Source organism: Pseudochaenichthys georgianus, chromosome 23, assembly GCF_902827115.2.
Source record: "Pseudochaenichthys georgianus chromosome 23, fPseGeo1.2, whole genome shotgun sequence".
NCBI lineage: Eukaryota > Metazoa > Chordata > Actinopteri > Perciformes > Channichthyidae > Pseudochaenichthys > Pseudochaenichthys georgianus.
The window spans coordinates 20,257,887-20,274,900 of NC_047525.1; the positions used below are offsets into that span (position 1 = coordinate 20,257,887).

The window sequence follows — 17,014 nt, forward strand, 5'->3', positions numbered from 1 at the left end:
GTAACGGATCACATGTAACAGGATTATGGCTAATGATAAAATAAATAAAACAATGTAAAAAAACAAGTGGAATGAAAATGATTCAAAGACCAATTAAAGTGGGGTCTTGCTGCTTAAAAGGTTATCAATTTTTTTTTTTGTAACTGACGTTTAGAAGAGTTTGATATTGGGATAATCCAGATGTATCGGAAAGTAATCAGGTGACACTCAGGATAGGTTAATAATTACATTTTTCTTCCGGTAATTATTGATGAACCCAACTTGTGATGCTTAATGAGCTTTCGTATAAAAAATGCTTTCATTATATTCCTTTTGGTTCATAGAAACTAATATGCTTATCCCAGCCGAATTCTGAAATATATGCAATGGATTAAGGAAGTAGAGCTGTGCTAAAAAAAAGGATTCACCACATTACTGGCGTGTCTGAACAAGTGTGAAAACAAAGTTCTTGGAAATGGTTACCGCGCCTTGCAAAAGTATTCAACCCCTGAGACCTGTAATTTAAATATATTTTCATTTGGGTTTTATGTAATGGACCCAGAATCAATAGTCCAAATCTACTAAAAAAAAGTGGTTTTAAGTAACGGATAAGGTGCAGCGAATATTAGTGGGGGAAAAAACAACGTCTTTTTTTTATTATTATTTCTTGGATGTTTCATAATATTGTTTGCATCCTCAAATTGGTAGGCGTGTTGAATTACAGGTTTTGTATTGTCTGTATGTACAAATGGGGCTATTAAGAAATGAAAATCCCTTGAACCACAGTACAGTATCAGTAGTTGGTAAAAAACCTGTTGAATGTAAGGTGATTTATGTTAAAGAAATGTGCAGGTTTTCTTTCATGTTTTGCATTTCTTTATTGAAAATATAAATATAATTATGAAATGACTGTTTAGCTGCAAGCTGAATGAATATATTAGGTGTAAAAAAACGACAATATACAAGTTTAACTTTCACCACAACAGACATAAATTAGAAAACATACATAGCCACTATCAAGCATAATAACCAGCAAATATCCAGTAACATACATAACATTACAAATATCTATATATTACATATCATACGCTGCATTCAAGAGAGAACTCATGGTCGTGTAACAACTTTACAGTTTTTACCGCACTTTACAAGAAATGCTTTTAATGGTAGCACTGTTCTTTGGTCAGTCAGATATTAAGTTGGCCTTCTCATTGTTTCCACACTGGGGTGAATCAGGTACGAGGACCCCTCCATGGAGAGCAGATTTAGTTGGTAATACAGGGACAACACAGTCAAAAGCAGGATCTGTCAAAACACAGGAGATGTTCAGGTTTGAGGTATTTGGAAATGTACAGTATGCAATGAAGTCAATCAAAAATGAGATTATTTTACCTATTTGCTTCTCAGAGATACAGCCTCCATTCATGTTCTGTTTCCTCCTCTGGTACACTAAATTACAATACAGGGGAAATCAGATGAGGAAATAGACCGACACATGGCGAATTCAGTGGCTTGTTTTTTTATTCAAATGACAGAAACCAAATTGCAAGAAGATTAGGTTCCTGTAAAATTTGTAAATCTTGCATTCACAGAGGAAGTCTAGCTTAAAGTCCATATCAAGCACATTGAATGATGCACTAATCAGTCGAGCACCTAATCTTACATACTTTGCAAACATGTGTTCAAGGAAGGCAGACAAGGATATGGTTTGTAAAGTTAAGTCTGCAGCATTTACTTCCTAACTGCAGACAGGAAGTCGAGGTGTGGGTGGACACTGGAACTGTGCCTAAATCCATTTTGATACAAGAGCTTACATAAAAGTATGTCAACAGAAGACAATACTGCAGGCCTGAGCTAACATCATTTCAACCTACCGGTTAGCAGTAAGTTGAGCAACAGAGTGATGATAATGATGCCAGAGAGGCAAACGCTAGCAGGAACAACGACCCAAGTCCAGTCCAGAGAGGCTCGCCTGGAGAAGCCAGCGCTGGGGGGCGATGATGATTCTGTGAAGGGAAAATATACAGTTTGTAGATTATTAGACGCATGGCAATGGTATTTAATACGTTGCTTTTCAAGGAATAGTTTGACATTTTGGGCTGTCCTTTCCTTCCAAGAAAGGAATGATTGAAAGATTCCCCCTCTTGTATGCCAACAAAAACAGCACAAAAACAGCACAAAACTTCAAGAGACTTCAAAACTTTTGTCGTCAATATACTTCCAAAAATATCAAGCTGAAGCCAAAGTTAGCTTAAAGGTGGGGTAGGTAAGTTTCAGAAACCGGCTCGAGATACACTTTTTGTTATATTCCATGTAATGCTCTTAACATCCCGATAGCAATGAATATCTTAAGTGCTTTGACAACAAATCCATACAAAAATTTCATCTGTAGAAGCCGTAATACTGTAAAAAGTACAACCAATCCGGGCCCGGCTAAAGTAACTGGATGGCCTACCTGCCTGTCAGCCTTCCATCGGGGCACAAACTTATCTCGTGCCCTCATTGGTCATGTGCGCGTTCGTGTGTGTTGGAGGAGGGGCTCTGTGAGGAAGTGGCAGATTTTCTCCGGTTGTGTATTTTCAAATTCTAGCGATCTCGAGCCGGTTTCTCAAACTTACCTACCCCACCTTTAACCTTGCATTGTGAAATCTGATATACTGTACGAGTACATTTGTGTCATTTAAAAAAGGTGCTGTTAGCTGTGTTGTTTTTTAACCTTTGGCTAGAGCGAGGCTAGCTGTTTCCTTTCCTGTTAGCTGGCATTGATTTATTCACCTAACTCCTGAAGCAATATAAAAAGTGTATTTCCCAATTTCTTTCCCAAAGTCTCTTGAGGATAACCAAACAATAACCCGTGTTTATGAGACTTCTGATCCCTACAGTTTATCAATGTGTTGACTCAATTATGCATAAAGAGATAAGACCTTAAATGCATCAAAGACGGTTTTCATAATGTTCTGCCCTTAGGTTTCATCTGTTATGCAAACAAAATAGAACTATATCTCTTGAGGTTATCAAAACAATAATCTGTGTTTATCTGAATTTGAAAGATGTTACAACCAGCATGCTTTCTGCTCTCGGCAGTTTCTCACACACATAATGGTTTCATCCATCATGCACACTAAATCAAAGAGTAGTCAATGATGACATTTACTTGGAATCCTTTTATTTTCAAAAACAGATGCCTAGAAACCACTTCAGGAGGCACGTACATTTGTGATTAGCCGATGAAAGATAGCTTGACAGTAAATATATAGTCTATTACCAGTCCAAACCACGTACAAAGAAAAGTAGTGGTATCCAGTTGCACATCAAACGGATGAAAGGTTATGAAAATGTGCAGACCGAAACAGACACAAAAAATAGAAGAACAAGATGTACTCATTTATTTTGCAAGGAGGATGACAACTATACTTACGGCATTGCTCAAGACAGTGAATAACTGTTGCAGCAAACTTCACATCCAGCCTCTTCACCTATCCAAATGAAAATGTATTTAAAGTCATCGTCTGTCTGAATGTGAGGAAAAATGCAGTATATGTGCAGAATGATTGAATGATACAAACATACCACAAGACAAGAGTTGCACATTTCCCCTTCCAGTTTGACAGGTTTATTCTTGTCCTGTCAAAGAAAAATAAACACCTTGAAGCTTCACTTTTGTTATGGAAGCTACCATGGTTTCTGTTTTGCTTTCATTGTACCTTTTGGTGCTATCACCCATCCAAGACAAACACGTGTGGATCGCTGCCTACCATATTTTATCTAGCAAATGTTGGAAGATACCATTTTATAATAACGCAATATTTGCTTTAATTGCTTGTTTGATTACAAATATTGATTCAAAGCTATTGTACACCGCCTTAGGGAACAGCATGTTGCCTACGAGCAGTAACAAGGAAATACTTTTAAAACAAACAGTAATCATGCAATAAATTCAAACAGGATGTGAAAGCCCCTCCATATAACTAATGCAGATGCTTCCGCACAAGCGCACAAGTGGTCATTGTATGCTATGGTCAGTATGAAAATGTGATGTTTTATGTGATACCTACCACATGCATGGTGTGCGTGTCAGTGATCGGGCACCCAGTCGACCCTTCAGACTTCACACACCGCCCCACAGAAAACGTTGCAGTGATGCGGGACAACATCTTCACGTCTTCCTGACCTTGTTGTCTCGTCACAACCACCTCCCATGCTGGAAATGAATACTACATTACTAAATGTCCGTCAATATCTACTTTATACATTAAAATGTTTCTCTGAAGCCACAATCGGATGGATTTATTGCAGTATGTTGCCAAGCAGTAATCAGATGATGTGATTTAGTAAAGTTACCTTTGAATGTTGTATCGGCAAAGGGACACTTAACCCAGGACTGAGGGCCTGCAGTGAACTGAAGAACATTGTACAATTATGCTTTGAAGTGCTTTTAGGATTTCCATTAGATTAACACATCAAACCTCACCCTGTTTTACTTATAAATCAGTAACAATGCTCGCGATACTTCTGCTTTATGGTTCGGTTACCAGTTAACTGCTAAACTATCTTAGAAAGTATGTGGGTTGAACATAGCATTTCCCTTTTTTCACTTATTTTAGTACAGTAAAAGGGCAATAATACATAATTGGGTGTCCTTCTATAGAATGAACTGCCATAGCAAAGGAAATGCTACTAGCTTTATTCCAAAACTGTTATTTAATTGTTTAAATCCAGTTTGTATTATATTTTGCAGATCTGTTCATCCACAGCTTACCATTACCTTACTGGCTAACGAGTACCGGCTAACGAGTACCGGCTAACTATTAACCGAAGCTAACTGCTGGAGGGAGCTTCTACTAACTTGATAAAAAAAAAAGAAACTTGGTAAAATGGTCTCTAGTTTAAACTGAAATTACGAGCTCTGTTATACATTAGAATGTTGCACAATTGCCAAAACTAGTGGAAACACCACTTTAGACAAGAGAACAGCATTGTAAAAGAGTCTGGTACTGTACTACAACAACAACAACAACAACATTATATGAGCCTGTTTCTCCACAGTAACATTCTTTACCTTCATGCATAGCTGAGGGTGTGGATCCACTTTAGCAAATGTTATCTGAAAAGCAAAAATTATGAAAGTTATTTTTGAAATACAGTATTCATTACGACTATACGACTAAATGCTTCTGATGATTTGTTTTTGTTCAGACTTTTTCTTTTTTTTCAGCTGGACTCAGTTTACAGACTCTTTGCGTCACTTGTTATTTTCAACCTGACAGAGAATTCCCTTCTCGAGTGAAAGGGCCTGAGGTTCAATCTGATATCAAGATACCATCGATTGCTTAAGCATCAAAGGGATGAAGGCTCTCCCTTTCTTTTGAAACTGAAAAATGGTGCATCTGCTATGGGCCCAGATACGGGTACTTTTGGCTTCATGCGCCACTGAGCAACTTTCATAGGAATGACAGGGGTCCTGCCTCCAACACTGTATCCAGTTCTCTTTATACATCCATGAATTGGATACTCAACTTTTTTTTAGCTCAAGCTAAAGTATTCTCACTTTGAATCATTTGGAAAGAAATTAAATAGTTGCCTGGCTTTTATACTTCATGGAAACACTTTGCTTTGACGTCATTTCTTGCGATGGCGCAGAGTATTACTGGCAAAAAAAACCTGCTGTCGTAACTTATCTTCCTACGTATAAAGTATCAAGTGTTTTGTGTTAATAACAGGCAGCCACTCCAGAGGGGTAAACACTACTGCGGTTTCATGTCAGCAACTTGTACCTTTTCTCTGCTGACTTTCTGTGAGGCGTGAGGCAGATCCAAACAGACGCCGTCCTCTCGTTTCTGACACAACGCAACCACGGCAGACACTTGGCACTCGGGTTCCCACGATAGCGTCTCCTCCAGGGGGTCAAAGTTCATTCCAAACCACAGCTCCTCCAGACCTGCAGACAGGGGGATGTCACAATCTTTACAAATGGTATCTCTTATCCACGGAACAGGATTAGTTTACTACAGATTTGTTCCTGACTAAAAGCAATAACGTGACTCACGGTCTTTGAAGGGGCAGACCTGGACCCTGGGGGCATCCGTCAGCAATGACCAACCCTGAGGAATTTATAAGGACAGTTCAATACCGTTTTCCTAGTCATTACTAAAAGGAAAATATCATAAATGCTCGGAGTATTTGCTGAAATTGTACCTCGATGCAAAGGCAGGGCAAAGGTCGTGAGTACGGGAGGGTTGCGCTCATTACGGGATCTCCTTTCTTTATCTGGAAGGTAAACAAAGCTTTGTAAACATTTGTCATGAGTCTTTGGCATGTGTACTTGTGAACAAGGCTTTGGTTTTGACATTTTGGTTATTCCAGAGTCAAATTATGGATTAGCCCCATTTTGTTCGTGTCGGATACGTAAACTGTGGGAGTTTCCAAGAGGTTTCAACATGAGCATCCCTACTGAGGGTGTACAACGGGTTAATATTATGTGTGCACCAGAGGAAAGCATTGCATACGTTGCATTCACCTTTGCCCTCTAGAAAAGTCAGTCAGCGAGTGGGTCGACAAACCCTTATAAATACAAAGTGAATGACCTGCTGACTCAGTGGGAGAAAGGTTAGAAGTGATGCTCTGACATTCAACAGTCATTTGTCCGGATGATAACAGTGTTTATAAAGCACGATTTATTATTAGCTGCCTATTTTAAGCAAAGATTATTGTCATGCCATTTATGAATTGCCAAGTGTGGGAAATATCAGGAGTAGAGACATCTGCCTGAACAATTTTAGAACTACATGAAACTCGGATTACACACACCTTGTAATGAGCACTTTCATGTAGGATTATGTGGCGAACCGTCCCTTTAAGTTCATATTTTGCAACAGAAAAGATTGTTCTTATGCACAGTGTCTAAAACATAGAGGGTCTCACCTTTGTTTCGGCCCCTGTGCCTTTGCAGATGAAATTGTTACGGCACAGACGCAGGAAGTAGTCATGATCCTCCAGCATGTCCGTCACCCTGACACTCAGCTCTTTCCTCTCCGGCTTTACGTCATATGATAGCTTCCCGGCTGAATGAGACAGTGTGAGGTTTTCATCCAAGTACAAATGTTTATTGATACCCTGAGGGGCAGCGAAACTAAAATGCTCATGGTCTAGTGGTTTAAGAAAAAACGTGTACTCACTGATGCACTCTGGGACGTGTTGTCGCAAATCTTTATTGATGCAACCTGTGGAGAAATGCAACAATGTTTAACTTACAAAATACCATGGGGATAAAGATTACAGCAAGACAAATGTGACATAACCCGTGCATGTTCAACATTTGCATAATATCAAACTACTACTGTTTCCTCCTTTATTAATCATACCATTATTTGTACACAAGTGTGGAGCAGTGTTCTTAATGTTACCTATTCCTATCAATTACAGAGAAAGCTTACACAAACACCAATAGTATATCTTAATGCTCCTATGACATACATGCAAGTGTTCTCACCTGGGGCTTCATAGGTGCTTGTCCATGTTACTCCGCAGTAGCTCGGCACAGTTTTCACTGTAACTTGCCCGCGTTGGCTTGGTGAAATGTCAAAGCAATTATTCTCAACTTCCACCTTTTGGAAAAAGGGTAACAAAAAAGAAACACAGGCTGTAACATGCTTCCGAAAAATGTATTATGTGATACTTGAACGTTCAATGTCAAACAAACAACTGTTTCTGTTGACCTTAAAGGAATGGTATGCTCATGACACTCATTTTTTAAAAATTATCATCCGATAAAACAGACCAGTCTCTGCCAGTCGTTCTTTTTTTTTTTTTAATCCGATGACATTATCAGTGATTTTAAACTGATTATATACCGAAATAACATCAACACTGTGGGCGCCGCCATTTCCCAGACGTGACGTAATCCATGCGTTTGGTTTTCGAAGACACGTTGATCTCCATGTTATTTACTGTAGTTTCTCTCTTCAAATATGCCTCACTGTATCGCGAAATATTGCCATAATTCGGATAGGAACAATCCACGGAATGCTCGGTTCCATCTGTTGCCAAAAGGTAAGCGTAAGAAGTACATTCGGAGGCAGTGGCTAGCGAAATGTGGCCGGCCCGAACCGAGAGATTCACAGGCTCATGTATGCAGCGAACATTTCACATTTCCGGACGACTACTCTGAGAGTATGCTCAAACATAACATGGGATTTATGGAACAACCATTACTTAATGGAGATGCAGTACCATCGGTCTTTCTGGTGTCATCACCGACCAGGACACCAGTTCGGCCAGTTGAGAAATCGCCCTCTGCAAGTGTGAAGCGACGGAGGAGCAGAAGTAGTGCTCGGAGTAAGAATAAGGTATGTTATAGCGCATTTCCATTGCAGCGGCTAGCCCCGTTTTAACGTCCTTTAGCGTCCAGGCCAGGACAGTTTTTGGTGGCCTTTCCATATAGCGTAGTACCGACTAGTGTGTATTTCCCCCCAGTTTTTCCGGCCCCATAAAATCGTGATTCTATGGCCAGGGACAACGAAGCTGAGTATGCTAAGGGAGGGAATCGCTAGCAAGGGTGGTACTACATGCATACATATAGTATCTTATATCATCTTCCCATTATACACACATGCATTTCCAAACATTTGGACTACCTATGTTGCAAATGTATTATCTTTTCAATTTACACACGGCATCTATTGCACGTCTGTCCGTCCTGTGAGAGGGATCCCTCCTCTGTTGCTCTCCCTGAGGTTTCTCCCATGTTCCCTTTAAACTGTGGGTTTTCTTCAGAAGTTTTTCCTTGTACGATGTGAGGGTCTAAGGACAGAGGGTGTCGTATTGTCATACTGATATGTATGGCTGAATTCCCCCATCCAATCTCTTCACATTGGTCAAAACTTCTTCCTCTGCTGACGAGTCCGAACTGAAATACTCCACCATGTTTCCGTGTGTTGACAAAGTGAACGCATGGATGACGTCACGACCATCACGTGACTACTGAAAATGGCAAACATGGCGGCGGCCAGACGGAATATACAGGTCTTGATAAAAAAGAGCTATAAAATCATTATTTACCGGGGAATATACCCTGAATTTCTTCAGGGTATGGTTTAAACATAACGTTTCACTAAATACTGAAGTTTTGATTAATTATCTAATGAGTGGACCATTCCTTTAAATATTAGATTTAAAAAAATGCAGTGTATCAAAGTGTTTTCCTGTCTGTAAATGGGAAAATAAAGGTAACTAAATATCCAGATGATACAGAAATATATCTTCATGAATCTGCCATTTTGGCGATGGACTTTCATGCCTTCTTATTTCATATTTTCTTACATCACTTGCACGAAATGATACTCTTTTACAAAAAGTATACAAAAATGTCCCAAGATTGTAAATCGCATGGTGCTGTTTACAGTACCTTCCGTCCGGACATTCGTCCCCTCGAAGCTTTCGGGAAGGTGAACACTTGGCAGTTTGACATCATACCAGCAGTGACAGTGCAGATGGAAACGCCATGGATTGACTCTGTTGGCATTTGTTAAACAGTAACTGTTAACCAGCTAGTTAGCCATTAAAAACGATTCATGATTCATGCATGTCATTGTGAGTCGGCATGTCTTTAGGTTTCATATAGGAGGAAGGGTATGTGTCACGTTTTAATGGCTGTTTGAACTGAAGGCACTATCAAGATAAGAGGGAGTTCCCTGCTCCAACCCGGACAGTGAGCAAATCTACAAAGATTGTTATAAGTTGGTTCAGATAGTTTAACCCTAAGCCTAAAGTGTACGTGTTAACCGGTAACAAAAACCGTGCATTGACGCACACAAAAAAAAATGCAGAAGTTGGATAACGGAACGTAGTTTATAAATTACATTTCCTTCCTGGTTCATTTGCACTTTCCTCAAATACTTGTGTCATCAGTGATAACTACCATTATTATTTCAACATTGGTTAGACTACACCCAAAAGTTAAACTACCTTATGATGACGAATATGAATATGTGGAGCTGTGAGACAGAATGTATGTTTTCTTGAAATGCTGAACTAAATTAGTCTTTTAAGAATGTCGTGGATGTCCAAAGATCAAAATGTTTACAGCTTAAAGGTCTAGATAGACACCTTTTTGTATTTTAATGACATCATTTCAAGCGGCTGCACTGACATACCAGTTAGGTGCACTGCGGTTTTGATTTGAAGGTGTAGCGAACACTTCTGTCTGCCCTCGCAGCTCATGACTGTGGAGAGGCTGATGTTGGCGAACACGGAGGAGGAGTTGAGACCTTGAGCAGGGTCCTGACACGGAGGAGGAAACCAGGCTACACAAGGAAAGGGAGAACAGAGAAAGAAATATGTAATCTTTCAGTACAGATCGGCATAAATTAACAAAATGTCAAGTGTTCCTGCTGTCACACTGCCAACAAAGGGACATGCGTGTGCAGTCCAAATCCAGAGATCCATTTATTCTTCATTAAGAAGAACTTAACACACAAACATTTCCTCCATCCGATGATATCTTCAAAGGTGAAGTGTGCACAATATGTTTTAGTGTAAAGTGAAATCTCTTAAGATGCTTCGATGCACTTCTGAATGCATAATGATTTACATGTTGTGCGGAATCATGTCCTCGTTGCATGTGTGCGTGCATAAAGCAGCTATTGGTCTATACTCACCGCCTGGCTTGGTCCTGCAGTGAAGGCCCTGCAAGGTGAATAAGGAAAAGAGAGTTAAACGCCCTGTTAATATGTTCTGTTACTTCGCATGGCACGAGCTTTGTAATAAAGTCATTCTTAACAAAGAAATTCTTAACAAAGGGAACAAAGATAGCACCCTTCCAGAGGAGGGAATTCCCAGACGTAATGATCTTTTCACATCCTCATTGCTATTTCAGTTCCTACACCACCAGTTTGTGTTTTAGCTGCGGTTGCAACGCGTCCACATGCAAAGCATAAACATATTAATAAATTACTGCACTTGTGTTCTTGTGCTTCAATTTGCAGTCTGCAATGCATTTACGGAAAACATGTCAATGCAGGAATTCACACTGATGCAAAACATGCAACGTTGTACACCAAGGTCAATAAGTGCAATTTGCCTAAGCACGCCTCAAATGTTTCAAAAATACATCCTTGTTTACACCTGAGCCAGGAAACTATTTCTGACACTGACACCAGTAATGGCAGATGTGTATGACGTGCCTTTTTTTACTGAATGCTTCTGGTATTACTAAATGTGGTAAAAATGATCGAATGTAAGTTAATTCACATGAGCTCATAGGTCAAGATGTTTTGAAAGAAACATGACTCATAATTGATATATACCTGTACACATTTGCAAAAGAGAAATATGTGTTTATTGTGCACTTGCAACATGAGCCTCGTGAAAATATGTACTCAAGGTAAAAGCCCAAAACTGTGCTAAAGGGTTATTTATAGCATGAAACTAAAGAAAATATTAAGAAAACAAGTAGGGTCACAGAGAGCATGCTAGGGAGGAAAGGTGTTATCTATCTCCATCTAACATGATATGCAGCTGTTTTCGACTCCTGCTTAGGCTAGAAATAATAAGGTGAGTAATACAGTATGCAAATAAAAATACTGTAGCCTTTAAGAAGTAGAAATAGAAAGTAGAAATGTGTGCTTAAGCATTATGTGTCGTTAAATAAAGGTTTCCGGGACAGAATAAGTGACTCGCACAGTAAGCTGCATGTGTCATATTTAGAGAGGACATCAGGGTTCATTTCACAAGCCTGATTATTTATAGTAGTATTTTGACAGGTAGTTGATGTAGTAGCACAGAAATTCAGATAGACATGGGTGGCAAAACAGCAGCAGGATTACTGTATCATATATTGAGTTTTAGCTGCAGCAGCAGAAATAGGAGGTTCTAATAGTACACGTAAGGGCTTGAGAAAAAACTATATTAACATTGTTTTGTATTTTTTTTCTAATACCTCTTTAAGAAAAATCACACTGATATTGTCCATCATTTGAGAACAGAATTTACAAAAAGGCAAATAATAGAATAAATAGATAAAAGTTTGTTTTATATCATTGTATACAAATCATAACACTTTTACACAATGATATATTCATCAGTAATGTGGATATAAAGTAGACAAAAAGGCAAATAGTAGACAGCTTGAACAGCATTTATTTTATATCACATTTTTTTTTTTTAAATGAAAATATCACACTGGAAAAATCGTAAAATGTTTCCACAGTGATATTTTCTAAAAATGTTCATTAGTAATGTGGATATAACGTTTTTAAATGCAAACAACTGAAACAGTCTGGAAGAATACAAAATTAAAATCAGTTTAATGTTAATAGCTAAAACCATAGTCATACAGTATCAAAAATAATTTGTATTGTTATTTGTTTGTTATCTTAATTGTTGATAAAGTTGAGTTTTACCTGAGAACACCGGGTGCCACATTTCTCTATCCTCTCCAGTTCTGAGCTGTGTTCTGCTGCAGCTCCACTCAGACCCCAGAAACAGTGAGACATCAGCAAGGCGACCCACAGGAACATGTTCCCCATCCAGCACCAAGACACTTCTTCTTCTAATGCTCTGCTTCTCCTGCTCCTGTTTCTTGCCCTTTATACTTTTCTTCTTTTCTCCTTTGGTTTGGTTTGCCAGGTGATAAAGAGGCTCTCCTGTTGACTTGGTGATGATATCCAGTGGTGAGTTATATACCAGAGCAGAGCTAAGCACACAGAGTGAGAGATGCAGATTTAAATATTCCTCAGTGGAGGCGTGGCATCTGCCGTTAAGAAACAAACCCATTTAATGTTTAGAATTTGCACTCATCATGACACACTTTGAAGTCTGAATCAGGGTTTCCTGGAATGAGATAACATTTCACAACTTTTTGTTTTCATTATTGCTGAAATTCATCTGGAAAAATCCCATTTTTAGAAACTTACCTGGTGCAACTTTTAGATTTGCTGTAAATAAGAACACTCCCTGTTAAATCTGGGTAAAGTCAAATAGGGTGAGGATTAAGGAACAGTAGCTGAAACCTAATACAAGCAGCGTCTGAGTGGATCATGTGTCCCTAGAACAAAAGCTTTCACTCAAGTCACCCTGACATTTAACTCCCCCACAAAGGAGACTTCCTCTTGGCCTTATGCTACCCGTGCCCTAACATGGGCACATTTCAGCTGAATCACGGTCAGACTGGGGGAGTTTTTCATATCAATAATGATATTTTATTTATCTTGCGATTACTGGGTGTCTGACTCCTTGGGAGCAAGCTGCGTATGCAACACTGACATGAGATCACCTTTTTATTCAATATGACAAGCTTGTTCGCACACGGTTCCTTATTGACACATGCATGCAACAGGTACATTAGCATTTATGAATAGCTGGTAGGTCAAGTATTGTATTGTTGAGGTTTAGAGCATTTTCCATCTGAAATGGTATCTAATTATATATTGGATGGTGGTGGCGAAGTCGATAGGGACTTGGCTTGGGAACTGGAAGGTCACCAGTTCAAGTCCCGGCAAGACCAAGTGCTACCGAGGTGTCCCTGAGCAAGGCACCATTCCCCACACTGCTCCCCGGGCGCCGTTCAAAATGGCAGCACACTGCTCCTAACACTAGGATGGGTCAAATGCAGAGAAACAATTTCCCCACGAGGGATTAATAAAAGACCATTTTATATGATCGCAGAAAAAGTGAACAAAAAAAGCTACATTTGGGACCTCAAAACCATAACCGTTAACCGTTAAAGAAAATATTTTTTAGGGCTTAAAATGAATCATTCAGTGTCATTCAGTAAATCTGAACCCTTATATAAACTTACATGGTTAATGGGTTTTGTATCTTATTATATCGTCCCCCTTTTGCTTTTACATTCTTCGTGTGGTAGTATTTTCTTTCGATACACACGTCATGATATGTTCGTCATGTTCTTTTGTTTTCATTCATAAATAATACTTCTAATGCCAGGGGAAGCCTGCTGGTTTGCAGAAGAGTTGCCGAAACAGAAGATTAAGGAAAGACTAACGGTACGTCCACACAGCAGCTTCAGAAGAATCTTCCACCGCTTCTCTGCCCATTGACTTTGAATGGGGATGACATCACTTTGCCTCGCTTTTCGCCGAACTGCATTGTGGGGGAGCGAAGCGAAGATTTCCAGGATTCAAAAGTTGAGCAATGTTCAACTTTTGAAGCTGAGCTGGAAGCGTCAGCCAATCAAACACGTTTATGCAAATCTGACAGTAGAAGCGCTAGCCAATCAAACCGCGTGTAAGCAGGGAGAACCAGACCGCAGTTCATTTCCTCATATTCCAAACGAGAAATTACGGTAGCAAATCACCCGGTTCTTTACGACCAGAACTATTAACGGGATACAAACCGGAGGAACCAGGCATGGACGGAGGTGGCAGAGACAGTGGGTGAAACTGGTAGGTTTTCGCCTGTTTGGGGAGTTTATATATATATATATTGCTCGCATAAAATCCCCGGGTTTTTTGCTTTGTATGTCGGGGGCGGGATATTCATGTGATTGGTTGTTGGTCGCATTGCTCGCAAAATATCCCCAAGCTGTCAGACACGCCCAGCTCCAAGATTTTCGAAAAGCTGCTGTGTGGACGTACCGGCAATGTGCGAACTTCCTACTACTCTGATGCTGAGAATGACACTGTGAAGAAATGGTAGCCTTCGAGAACTACCAAATTAATCCCAATGTCTGTGTGGCATGTGTCAACAGAGACCCAGCAGTTGGAAGAGATAGTGCTTTACTTTTACTGTCAGCCATGCATTTCTTTTAAATGCGGTGTTGTGAAATAACATCAAAGCAAGACCATAAAAGAGTTGTTCAATGGCAGTCATTGTGTATAACAAAAAAGAAACTGATGGGATAGTCCCAGTTCACGGCCTTAAAATTAGATCTTATCGTTTTCCGTTTAATTTCATTTCAAGTGACGAAATACGGGGGAAAAGACACAACACAAAGACTTGTTGTAACTCAGTTATTCGTGTGCCTTATACTAGTATCCAGATAATAGGACATGGAGTAGTGAAACACCTAACATATGCCTGGTTTTAATCAAATCAATGATAAAGAAATTACATTCAATTTAGTTGACGCTTTTATCCAAAGGGAATCATAATAAGTGCAATCAACCATGACAATACAATCTCACAATAGTTAGAAATTAGCTTTCAATAAGCTGAAACATTGTAAGTGCAACCCTAACCCTGCATTAGCTTAAAAAACGCGATACCTTTGTATGTGTTACTTACAAAAGTGAGATGGAAATTCCTTATACAGAAGCAAACAATAGGCTAATATACTGTAGGCATGTTTTAAAGCACAATCTGAAGTAACAATGAAAGCTCAGACCTGTCCTACTTTTGCGTAATAGCTCTATCTACTGGGATTCTGTGTGTATTACAACACCCGTCATTACACTTCTGATGGGTTTGGGTGATAATAAAGTTATAAATCTTAGCATGCTGTTAATAATGAGTCATGGGTTTCCATTGATCATGCGTCACCAAGTGGGTAGTCTTGGCGTTTGGTAACTTGTTAATAAATAATCAAGGAGTTCTGTTTTTATAACCTGCACCCGCCGGCGCCTACTCATCAAGTCTGCGGTTTCTATGATAAGTCCCTGTTGAGTGATTCCTCCGCTGAAATAAGTCATAATGTTAGTGGCTGTAAATCACAATGGGTTATTTATAAATAGATGTATGCTCTGTAGCACTTTCCCCCGAAATGTAAGTAGTCATATGGAACAAAGGAGGGGTCTTGGAATATATGGAAGCTAAAATCAAAAGAGTTTTCAATTAAAGAACCGCTCCTTTTTTAGAAAAAGAAGAACTAAAATAAAACGAGGTGTGTCCTACTTGTATAGCAATTTTTTTTTTTTTCAATTTAGTTGGAAACATAAGGTCAATAATCAAATTTAAATTGAAGAAACTCTCAAATACAAAAAAAAAAAGTATTATTTGTCCATTGTATCCAGTGTTAAATCTGGTATGGATTGGGAGTCAATGGGTCATAAAACTGGAAGCTATTGAAAAGAAAATAATTTATAACAAAAAAAGCAGAATCTTGATTTAAATATTCAGGTGGACTATAAGTGTAGCAATACAAAACAAATTCTGCATTCATTTAGAGACGTCAAATTACATGGAAGATGTAAATCATCAAATAATTGAAAACCGAGATTTAAGCGTCCTCTAATATATAAGGGCTTTATTGTTATATTGACTTTGGTTTAGGATCATACACAAGGCAGGTTTTCTATAGCCTGTATAATAACCGTAGGTCTTTTCCTTTAATTTGCTGTCAGCCGCTGTAAACAGCTCATCCTGCACTCTGACAATTATCAATATAGCCTACTGTATGGTCATCCTGCACTGCAAAAAATATCAGTCTGGCAAAGAAGTTTAGCCGAGTGGGCGTTGAAATCTCTTTTAAAAATGTAATACTAGTTTTAAAAAAATCCATTCGTGTTCAGTGAAACCGCGTACAGCTTATAAAGCACAGCCGTTTATAAAATAATGACTTATCGCTTTTCCTATTGCAGTCCATTCATGGAAAAATAATTTAAATTGCAAAATAATAAAAGGAAAAAAATGAAATTATTGGTTATTCTCAAGACACTGAGTTTTCTACATTATTTTATGCTTTTTATAAAATCGAAAATATAGGTATCCTTTATAATATAAGACTTGTGTTACGAGACCAAGCATGGAATTAACATTTTTTGCAGTGTGCATCCACGGTTGCGTCACATGACCTGTTAATCTTCAACGTATTTCCGCGTTCACGACGGCCGAGCTGTTATCAATGATGGGAGTGCAGAGTTTTACCTAATGCATCATAGCGGTGTTCATCTTCTTCTCCTCCGGCTGCAGCTGTTGTCTCCTGTGCTGAATGAATGAAGCGTTAAACATCTGAGGTCCTCCTCCTCTTCCTCCTCTTCCACCGCCTCTCTTCTCCATCGAGCCTGCCGTCGAGCTGGGGGGGAATTCGGGTAAAGGGAGCCGCGGGGGCGCGCACCGGCCCACAGACCCCCCGCCGCGACGA

General features: G+C 39.2%; 1 protein-coding gene across 1 annotated transcript; it reads right to left on the reverse strand.

The window, feature by feature from the left end:
* Positions 1-849: 849 nt before the first annotated feature.
* Positions 850-16,875, reverse strand: il17rel (interleukin 17 receptor E-like). Its single transcript, XM_034074783.1, has 19 exons — positions 16,798-16,875; positions 12,378-12,670; positions 10,635-10,662; positions 10,131-10,280; positions 9,383-9,489; positions 7,469-7,583; positions 7,155-7,199; positions 6,901-7,040; positions 6,175-6,246; positions 6,026-6,080; positions 5,754-5,917; positions 5,039-5,083; positions 4,321-4,378; positions 4,035-4,180; positions 3,550-3,603; positions 3,398-3,455; positions 1,854-1,985; positions 1,372-1,428; positions 850-1,284 (listed from the first exon to the last, which is right to left on the reverse strand). Exons 2-19 carry the CDS (start codon positions 12,501-12,503, stop codon positions 1,163-1,165), a joined length of 1,674 nt encoding a protein of 557 aa, XP_033930674.1. The 5' UTR covers positions 12,504-12,670; positions 16,798-16,875; the 3' UTR covers positions 850-1,162.
* Positions 16,876-17,014: the final 139 nt, after the last annotated feature.